General features: G+C 36.3%; 1 protein-coding gene across 3 annotated transcripts in view; it reads right to left on the bottom strand.

Annotated features, from left to right (window-relative positions):
- LOC126889986 (dystrophin-like protein 1) overlaps positions 1-11,493 on the bottom strand; it is a 549,346-nt gene that overhangs the window by 29,919 nt on the left and 507,934 nt on the right. For all 3 annotated transcript variants that reach the window (XM_050658783.1, XM_050658782.1, XM_050658781.1), the window contains one exon: positions 98-307. In XM_050658783.1, the coding sequence (XP_050514740.1) occupies positions 98-307 (210 nt within the window). The remainder of the gene's footprint in view (positions 1-97; positions 308-11,493) is intronic.

Raw genomic sequence — 11,493 nt, 5'->3', positions numbered from 1 at the left:
AAGCTATGGATCATAAGTGAAAGCGGTTATTATTATTTACAAGTAATATGAAACTTAAAATACCCAAAGAAAAATGTATAACAGAAACGGTACCAACCTGTTCTGCAGCCAACTGTTCTCTGGCTAACTGAAGTTGCGCCAAAGCTGCTTGTGTTTGTTGTGTTTGCTGTTCCAGTTGTTCCCTCATGAGTTGAATTTCATGGTGAGTAGACAGAGCACTGCCAGGTGGAGGCAAACTTCCCCCACTTTCCGCACTTCCTGTAGTTATACCGTCGCTATGTGGAGAAGAGTACATTTCTGCCGAGGTCTGGAAATATTTTTAGGTAAGTCAAAATAAAAGTAAATAATATCCTGAAAAAATAAAACTAGATCTTTCAACAGGTATCAATCTTTTTAGTTAAAAATATCGAATATCGTGTATTTTTTCAATAAAAGCCAAATATCGGTGTAAAAAATGTTGGGAAGTGTCGACAGACATTTAGGTATTTGGAATGTTTAATTCTACGACGCCGACGCACAGTGGTTCCAAATGCCGAAAACGTGGTCATGAACCTTTAAAAGCGTATATTGTTTATACACTTCGGGATTATTTTCGTACTTCAGAGTTTTTGGTATCGCTGATTACGTATCTGACATTTTTTCTGAAAAACAAAATGGCGGATCCAAAATGGCGGAAATACATTGAAAATATCAATCAAAACGCAAATTTTTTTGTCAAATTTCGTAGTTTAAGGTCGCTGATTACAAATCTAACATTATCTTTTTTTTTAAACAAAATGGTGAATCTAGTATGGCCGAAAGAAATTCGAAAATTTTATTTTAAACGCATATTTGTTTAAAATTTTATATTGTAACAGGTCTGGATCCCGCGTATTAAAAAAAAGTTGATTAATAGCAAGCTGAAAATTTGTTAATAGCTTAAGGGTGTCTAGTCGGATAAACTTTGATATATTATAGGAACACTGGAACAGGGGCAGTTTTAATTGTGGAACAGGTTGGAACGGTCAGACCACGAAAACGGCACATTTATTTTGTCCGACAGAACAGACTTAAACTCTCCGATCAGAGATTAAATTCTCATGCAAAAATCAGACTGCTATTTATCACCTGTCATAGTTCCTGTCATTTGACATATTCAACATGTTCCACTCAAAACGCCCAGTTGGTGATAAATAGCAGTCTGATTTTTGCATGAGAGTTTATTCTCTGTTCGGAGAGTTTAAGACTGTTCTGTCGGACAAAATACATGTGCCGTTTTCGTGGTCTGACCGTTCCAAATTTTTAACCTGTTCCTCAATTAAAACTGCCCCTGTTACAGTGTTCCCATATATCAAAGTTTATCCGACTAGACACCCTTAAGCTAATAACAAATTTTCAGCTTGCTATTAATCAACTTTTTTTTCATACGCGGGATCCAGACCTATAAGGGACTTTTGAAATTGCTGATTACCAATACATTTTCTTTATGAAATATAATATGCAAAAGCTATTACTTATGTACAACCACCCATACATACTCAACAATCGCTAGAATCATGTAATATGCGTCATTTCCCACTTTTGTATTCAAACAACTGCCATCAATGCAGAGGCAGTTATAGGCAGCTAAACCAAAGTGATTCTGTATCTTCTTACTATATATTTTAAGATTAATAAACATTAATCGCAGAATTATGCAGAATTTTGTATTTTTTGAATGCATCTTTACAAAAAGTTGATTATTTTAAGTATATTTTCACTATGTATGCATTAAAAAATTGAAGGCATTTATTGTTATTAAATCTTAAGTTAACCTACATCTTACATGACTACATACCTAAAAAAGAAGAATCTGCATTACAGCGATAAAATTGATAAACTACAAAATGTTTTACAGGGTTTTCAATATACGTGTTCTTTTTCACTTTCTCTGCCGGCCAAAATACCCTGGGACATGGTTTACTTGTTCCTGAGCTATGAAGCAGAATACATCCACTTTGATTCTTATTCTTGCATATTACGATTCTACGATAGTATGAGAAAACAACTGTAAACATGAAAATCCCTAAATAGGGACTTTTTTTTCGCCTCGTGGCCACGTTTTCAGCATTTGAAACCACTGTGCGACGGTCTGGAACTATACACAGTGCGTCATTAGTGCGAGAAAGTCCAATTACTCATTTGTCGTGTAAGAAATTAGAAAAATAATGTTAAGGTAAAAGTTGGAGCATAGATAGGAACTAGGAACGTACTTTAAAAATGCTTTTAAGGAATACCAGGGCCCATTTTCAGCGCCATCCATATTGGCAGGATGGAACAAACTTATCTTTTTTTAATGTAACACCCTGTATATTTTTCATTTTTGAGCTTTCCTCGATGTCCTCGTTTTTTTAATGTTTGTAATAAAATGTTTCGCCATGTTATGTGAGATAAGTTTAAAAAGGAAACTGTTTTAACAACAACTAGACAATTTATTTTTTCTCTGTAGTCGAGTGTTCTCGACATGGAATAGCCTCGCATAGAATCGAGTGTTCCATCTGTCAATGTTTTCAAAAAGAAACTAGATGATCACTTGTTCCATAATTGAACATTGAATTTGTACCAAACACTTGCTACCCATGTTTTTATATTTATTTAGCTAGTTAGTTTGCTTAAGGCCATCGGTACATAATCCGCAACTATTTTACGGCTATCCCTACTTTTTCTGTCTTTACACGGCAAATTACGTGTGGTAAAATTCACACTGGTATGGATATGTAAACATTACTAGAATGTCATTCTACTTGACAATGTCATCATTAACTTTAAAGAGATGGCTTTTGAATGTCCTTGGATAACTGTTATTTGTATAATTGCAAATTATTACAAAATCAATGGGAAAATCCCAGTAGCTGGCTGTATACAGCATAATTAAAAAATCATACAGAAGTAAAAACTTCCTTTGTATAATGGTATAAAAAAGTTTTATTAAAAAACATTAAAAGTCATCCAAAAGGATTTGCAAAACGTTTTCAATCTGGATCAGATCATCCTCAGTGCGTTCTGCTTAGTACATGAAACTAGCAACTTTTTGAAATAGATTACATCGATAATTATAGTTTACATAATAGTTGTATGATATTTATAGCGACTCCAAGTCGATGTTTAACATCTATTTTAATGTAACCATTTAACTGAACATTTTATGCATACTATATATAGTGCAGCCGATATGTGAAACAATTGTGCATTTAACGATAGAAGCATATAATTTGGACCACATATACTACACATACACAATGACATAAATATGAGAACTGGCACAATTATTATGGTTTCAAGGTTATTTTTCGGGTCTAACTACAATGATATGCAAAAATTATGCTGTATCGCAGACTTAAAATGCGTTTATCTCGAAAACAGCTGAGTTTAGCGAGATGAATGTGTATACCTTTTTTAAGTAAACATATTAAGAGAATAAAAATGTTGATTCAAAAAGTACGTGGAGTGGGAGATAAAAAAAACTGAACGTATTGAATGAGCACTGAAAGACGTATGTAGCACCCTCTGGGTAATACATCATTTTTGGTGGCAAATTTAGATTTCTCATCCCAAAAAACCCTTGCTTACCAAATTTCGTGTTGTTATCCCATGCCTGTCAGCAAATATTCAAGAATAAATAAAATAAAAGTTTTTGACACCCTGTATTTCGGTTATTATCAACTTTGGTACTAAGGTAAGTTAGCTTAAAACGACCAATTTTAAGCTCAGGAATGTAAGGTTAAGCTATGGCCCATTCTTTACCAAACACCCTGTATCTATATAGGTATGTCATATTATATTATACACTATGTGTCGCCTACCCGTATACTGAGGTCACGAGCCGCCACTGGTATGTGAAAGCTCGGTGCAGAGGGTGCCGCGAGAGCTCACAATCGATCAAAAACAACAACGAATTGGTGATTCTGAAAAGTGCTTGAAGCTCTTCAATCGTAATAAAACCGAATTTTTGAGTCGATATATTACAATGGATGAAACACAGCTCCATCATTTCACACCGGAGTCCAATCGACAGTCTGCCGAGTAGACTGCACATGATGAATCGACTCCAAATCGTGGAAAGACGCAACAGTCTGCTGGCAAGGTTATAGAATCAGTATTTTGAGATGCGCATTGTATAATATTTATCGACTATCTTGAAAAGAGAAAACATTGCGTTATTGGAGCGTTTGCAGGACGAAATCGCGAAAAAACGGCCCCATTTGAGTAAAAAGAAAGTGCTACTTCATCAGGACGACGCACCGTACCACAAATCAATGAAAACGATGGCAAAATTTCATGAATTGGACTTCGATTTGCTTCCGCAGCCACCGTATTCACCAGATATGGCTCCCAGCGACTATCACCTGTTCCAGCAGAATGCTCGCTGGAAAGAAATGGGCACCAATGAAGAGATAATCGCCGAAACTGAGGCTTATTTTAAGGCTAAAGACAAATTGTATTATACAAATGGTATTGAGGTCGGTAACACGGTTTTAGGTCGGGAAGGTCATGCACTGACGCTATATTTATAATGAGGCAAGTTCAACAAAAACCGTTGGAATACAAAAAACAGGCATATTTATGTTTCGTGGACCTTAAGAAAGCATTTGACAGGGTCACATAAAAGGACGTTATCCATTTGTTATACTCGAGAGAGGTACTTCTAGGAATAATTAAAACGATCGAAAACATCTACCAGAAAAACACAATAAAAGTAAAAGTGGAAGATGAACTAATTGACCCAATTGAAGCCGGCAATGGGATAAGACAGGGGGATTCCTTGAGTCCTTTATTGTTCAACCTAATCATGGACGAAATAATAAAAAAAGTAAGAACTAAAAAAGGATACCAAATGGGAGAAAAACAATAATCTGCTATGCGGACGATGCAATACTAATCTCTCAAAGTGAAGATGATTTACAACGTATGCTGCACCAATTCAACATAATCGCCAGAAAATTTAACATGTTAATTTCCTCACAAAAGACAGAATGCATGGTTATAACAGCAGATCCAATAAGATGTAAACTGGAGCTGGAGGGTCAGATAATAGAACAAGTGATGGAGTTTAAATACCTAGGCATCACACTATCTAGCTACGGAAGGCTCGAAACAGAAGTGGAAGATCAAGTGAATAGAGCAAACAGAGCCGCAGGTTGCCTGAATGACACAATATGGAGAAATAAAAATATTGGAAAAGAAATGAAAGGCAGAATTTACAAAAGAGTCATCAGACTAATAATGACATACGCGGCAGAAACACGACCCGACACAGAGAGGACAAAAAGATTGCTCGAAACAGCGGAGATGAAAACCCTTCGAAAAATCGATGGTAAGACTCTATGGGACAGAGCTAGAAGTACAGATATACGACGGAGATGCAAGGTGTATAACATTAATAGTCGGGTAAGTAACAGAAGAATAGAATGGAATGACCACATAAGCCGAATGATAATAAATAGAGCAGTAAGGACAGCGAGAGACTGTTCCCCAATAGGAAGACGATCAGTGAGAAGACCACGAAAACGATGGAACGACAAGTTACTAGAGGCACATTGAAAAAACAGACAGAGTCATATCTATACAAAAAGAAGAAGAAGAAGAAGAAGAAGAAGAAGAAGAAGAAGAAGAAAAAGAAGAAGAAGAAGAAGAAGAAATGGTATTGAAAAGTTGTATTACCGCCATTAATCGCTGTATCGCACTCGAAGGTCTATAGGTCTTTGAAGGAACTATATTGAATAATAAAATCAAATATTTTCAAAAAAATATTTCTTTCTATGTTAGTCTACGAACTTTTCAGTCCAACGATTACTGTCCTACCTGTGCCCTTTAACTTAACAGTTTTTTTCGTATCCCTTACGACAAATAATACACTCCTGGCCAAAAAAAAGGGGCCCCTTAAAAATGGGTCATTTTTGACGTCTCGAATCTCCTAAACCTGTTGTCCGATTTTAGTGATTTTTTTAGTATGTTATAGCCTTATTCTTTAAGAATCTCGATGTAGTAATATTGAAGCTAAACATGTAATGTCATTATATACCGGGTGTAACAATAATACTGTGTTTTTTCCTCAAAGTTCGGAACACCCTGTGGAATATTCTCGCATTTAAAAAATATTAAAATTAAAACTCAATTGTAGCCTAAGGATTTCTTAACATTATGCGACAAACTTTAAGGGTTAATTCTACATGAAAAATGAATGACAGTTTGCTTTATAAACATATGTCCGCAAATGCTTCGTTTTCGAAATACGGGATGTTGAATTTTTTCTTACAAACTGACGATTTATTTATTGCTTTAAAACCGGTTGAGGTATGCAAATGAAAGTTGGTAGGTTTTAAGAGGTAGTTATTTTACATTTTTTGACATACAACTAAAAATTTTATATTCACCATTGGCGTGCATACAGGGTATACGACCGGGTTATATGACCCGTATGCAAGCCAATGGTCAATACAAAATAAATAATTGTACGTCAAAAATGCGCAATAACTACCTCTTAAAACCCACCAAATTCATTCATTTGCATATCTCAACCAGTTTTAGAGCAATAAATAAATCGTCAGTGTGTGAGAAAAAATTCAACATCCCGTATCTCGGAAACGAAGCATTTGCAGACATATGTTTATAAATCAAACGGTCATTATTTTTTCATGCAGAATTACCTCTTAAAGATTGTCGCACTTATTTAGAAACACCCTGTATTGATAAAGAACATGGCACATGGCTAGTTGTCAAAGTACCTAACTTTTTCATTATCCAACATAAGTGAATGAGTCACAAAGCAGAATGTTAAGAAAGGCTAAGGCTACAATTGGGTTTTAATTTCAATATTTTTTAAATGTTAGAATATTCCACAGGGTGTTCCGAACTTTTAGGAAAAAAAAACACAGTATTATTGTTACACCCGGTATATAATGACATTTACATGTTTAGCAACAGTATTACTACACCGAGATTCTTAAAGAATTAGGCTATAACATACTAAAAAAAAAAATCACTAAAATCGGACCACAGGTTTAGGAGATTCGAGACATCAAAAATGACCCATTTTTAAGATGTCCCGATTTTTTTTGGCCAGGAATGTAAATTGGACTTTTTCGCACTAATGTCGCACTCTGTATTAAAGCATAAATATGTTGAATAATGTAAATGTTTGCAATAAAAAAGCGGCAACTACACAAAATCACAATGTGTGAACTGCACCGATCAAAACATACTGGATAGATTTCATGGAAAGTTATTGGTTGCGCTTTAAAACTTCCACGCATCTAGAAATCAAAAAACGACACAAGAGCAATCACCGTAACTATTGTAAGTTTATGTAGAAAGTTAAAAATAAATCGCTTTACACGTTAAGGTACAACAATCTTACACGGAAGATAAATTGCACACGGAGATTAAAAACTTAATCAGCAACAAACTATGAGTACATAGAATTAATACAGGGTGGACCAAAAGTCTGGAAACGCCTAATTGTCTCTTAAATGGATGGTCAAAATTGCACAGAAACCAGGATACGCTTTCTGCAATATGGAGATTTCAAGTTTGATGCATGCAATGTTGCCAGATTTACCATTTTCTGGTATCATTAGCCACTTTGCCTTTAAATAAAACACTCTGTATGCTTATCCATAAGGCGACCGTACAAAAAATTATAAGGCACTTTGAGGAAACTGAAGGAGTTGGCGACTCGGGGAAGACGGCCACTCGAACGATGAAAGATGGCGTTTGAACAGGTAGACCAAAAACTGATAAATTACAATAAAACTAGATTTAAAGCAGAGTTTGGTTGAAGATCCACATACATCTTTACACAGATCTGTCCAAATACATGATGTAAGTTATTCTTTGCTCTTGCGTATATTACAAAAAAATTCATTTAAACTCTACAGAATCCAGAATTGCAAGACTTAAATGAAGATGATTACGACCGTAGATTACTGTTTAGTGGGGTAATTATGAATAAAATTGTAACTGATGAACTTCGTTAACAAGATATGTTTTTCCGAAGAAGTAATATTTACACTGTGTGGGAAAGTAAATCGTCAAAATTTAAGGTATTGGAGTGAGGTAAATCAAAACTGAATACGTCCCGAGCTCGGATAAAATGTGGAGGGTGATTGACAAGGAGGTTAGCAGCCAACCAATCGTAAAAACGAATACTGCTCAAAGAAACAATGTGAAGCCTCGGAAACCATACTCAAAGACTACAAAAACTCGGATTAGTAAAGTGTGTAGTCATTTACTTGGGCTGTTTTTTACAAAATGAAATTTAACAAGCGATAGTTATGAAATGTCCTTAGATATGAAATTGTACCTGCCATGAAAAATAAGTTTGGAGCCAATTTTAATGAGATATGGTTTCAGTAAGACGGAACTTCAGTCCAACTATACTAAATTCAAAATCAAGATGCACTAGAAATAAACAAACTAAGACACTTTAATGTTACGAGGACCACTGTGGAATCATGATTTACGATGTATAAACTTTGTAAATCATGATTTGGGGTTTATACAATGTATATACATTGTAAATCATGATTTGGGAGTGCTCCTTGTAACATTAAAGTGTCTTGGTTTGTTTATTTCTACTGCATCTTAATTTTGAATATAGTATAGGTGGAAATGTTCGGCGTTATTTAGATCAGCCATTTCTTGGACGAAGGATTGGTAGATTAGGTAGTATTTATTGGCCTCCTCTTTCACCCAATTTGTATCCTAAAGATTATTTTTATAAGCTTTAATGGATATAATGGATAATAATGGATATTGTCTCATAATAACAATAATGGATCATGATAATAATAATGGTTCATGAGTAGATTCCTGAACTTGCCATACAAGAAACTCAACCTGACAATACAGAGCGGGAAAACAACGAGTTACGTAATAACCTAGTAAACCCTCTTAGCAGACCACCGCTACCTCGAATAAACTCTTGTAAGAAACTAGGTGCGCTGTTACAAATTGTGAACACTGAATTCCTACCCAATTATATCGTAGAAGCCCACAAATTAGAATATTTGCACATGCTAATCTACTGTGCAGCAACAGCAATTGCTAATGTAATGGGCATTAAGATCAGAACACGACGGGGTACTAATAACGGAAGGACTGGTAACAGAATTGCACCCTGGGAAAAAAGACTGCTCGGAAAGATTGAATTACTGCGTAGGGATATTGGTCAAGTCACAGAATATATACGAGGTGTAAGAAGTACAAGAGTCATCAGGAGAGCTGAAGATATAATACTGAGTACTGCAAGGCACTCAAGATATGATCCAGAAAACAACACAGCCCAACAGTGCCTGGATACATTAAAACAAAAACTCTCCGTTTATTCAGGACGACTAAGAACATACAAAGTGAGTAACAACCGAAAATCCGACAATGCCCTTTTTGAGACTGCTGAGAAGGCGTTCTATCTAAAACTCAATTCCACCGTAGAAAATCTCTAAAAGTCTTACCCAAGCCAAGAAAAATTCATGAGTTTTGGGTAAATCAACTTTCCACACCAGCTGCTCTTAACAACAATGCTGGATGGATAGAAGATACGACACAGAACTGGCAACACTACACTACTACCTACTCTCTACGAACCCTTCACCACTGAAGAAGTCTCAAATATCATCAAAGCGCTTCATAATTGGAAATCTCCTGGACCAGACGGAGTTCAAAACTTTTGGCTTAAGAAGTTTTGGAGTGTTCATGATTGCTTATCAACACTAATTAATAATGTTATTTCTAATCCGCATGAAACACCATCATTTCTAACTCAGGGAACCACTTATTTAATACCGAAGGATCAAAATAACACCCAAGATCCAGTCAAATACCGCCCAATTACTTGTCTTCCAACTTTGTATAATTTGGTCATATCCTGTGTAGCCCGGCGTATCTACCAACACTGTGCTCCGAACAATATGATAGAGCCTCAACAGAAAGGATGCGCTAAGGGTTCCATGGGTTGCAAAGAACAACTTATCATCGACTAATCAAGCTAATCAAGCATATTCCAAAAAGAGGAACCTATTTACTGCCTTGTATTGATTACAAGAAGACCTTTGACTAAGTGCCGCATGAATGGCTTATAGATATATTGAGATATAAAGTCGATGATAATATAGTGACCTTTTTACAGCATATAATGACAGAGTGGAAGACTAGAATTCGCCTTCAAATACCTGGTGAAAATAACATCGAAACTGAAAATATCGCAATCAGCCGGGGCCTGTTCCAAGGAGATTCGTTAAGTCCACTGCTGTGGTTCTGTCTAGCTATGAACCCACTATCTCAGCTATTGAACTCAACTGACGCAGGTTTTAGCATAAAAAATAACAACAATGTGGTGGCGAAGTTTAATCATCTGTTGTATATGGATGATTTGAAATTAATCATAATGATGAAAATTATAGTCAGAGGAAAAGTACAGCCCGGAGGATTCGATATGCAAAATGGCCAGAACATCGAGGCCATGGATGAAAAAGATATGCATAAATATCTTGGAGTAAAGCAAGCGCGGAAAATTGACCATAAGCAAATGAAAACTGAGAGAACTACTGAGTTTATACGAAGGGTAAAACAGCTGCTTCGTTCACGCCTTAACAGTAGAAATTTGTTTAAGGCACTAAACACCTACGCATGTTCCGCGCTTAGCTATTCGTTTGGCATTGCTAAGTGGACAAAAACGGACATAGAGAATCTTCAGCGAAAAGTAAGAATACACCTCAAAAAGGCACAAAAACACCATCCTAAAAGTGCAGTAGAAAGAACAACATTACCACGGAATCTAGGAGGAAGAGGACTTAGGATATAGGTGAGCAATTAGATAAACAAATTGCTAATTTAAGAAATTATTTTCAGTTGCAAGCTGAGACATCTACTCTACATCGCGCTATTTGCGCAGTAGATGACACAACACCGATCAAACTGAGGGAACCAGAAATGCGCATAATCCACTTCACTAAGGACGAAAAAATGCGCACCTGGATGGGTAAACCTCTGCACGGGCGACATCCCAATGAGGTCAGCCAAGACTACGTCGACAATACAGCGTCGAACTATTGGTTGACATCAGGAAAGATGTTCCCTGAAATGGAGGGTTCATTACTGGCCATTCAGGATCAGGTTATACCAACCAGAAATTACCTGAAATATATCGTCAAAGATCCTCAGGTCCAAAACGACAAATGCCGATATGGATGTCAAACCCAAGAAACCATTCAACATCTTACAGGGGGCTGCCAGGCATTTGCTGCAACTGAGTACAAGCAGCGACATGACGCAGTAGGAAAAATCCTTCATCAAGAGATAGCTATCAAGCTGGGACTTCTCCAAACGGACCACCTCCCATATTATCAATACGTCCCTGAGAGTATGCTTGAGGATGGCAACTACAAGCTATACTGGGACCGCACTGTGCTCATAGACCAAACAGTGGCACATAATAGACCAGATCTCGTACTAGTTAATAAATTAACAGGACAAACA

Source organism: Diabrotica virgifera, chromosome 8 (assembly GCF_917563875.1).
Source record: "Diabrotica virgifera virgifera chromosome 8, PGI_DIABVI_V3a".
NCBI lineage: Eukaryota > Metazoa > Arthropoda > Insecta > Coleoptera > Chrysomelidae > Diabrotica > Diabrotica virgifera.
This window is presented reverse-complemented; position numbering and strand designations above follow the sequence as displayed.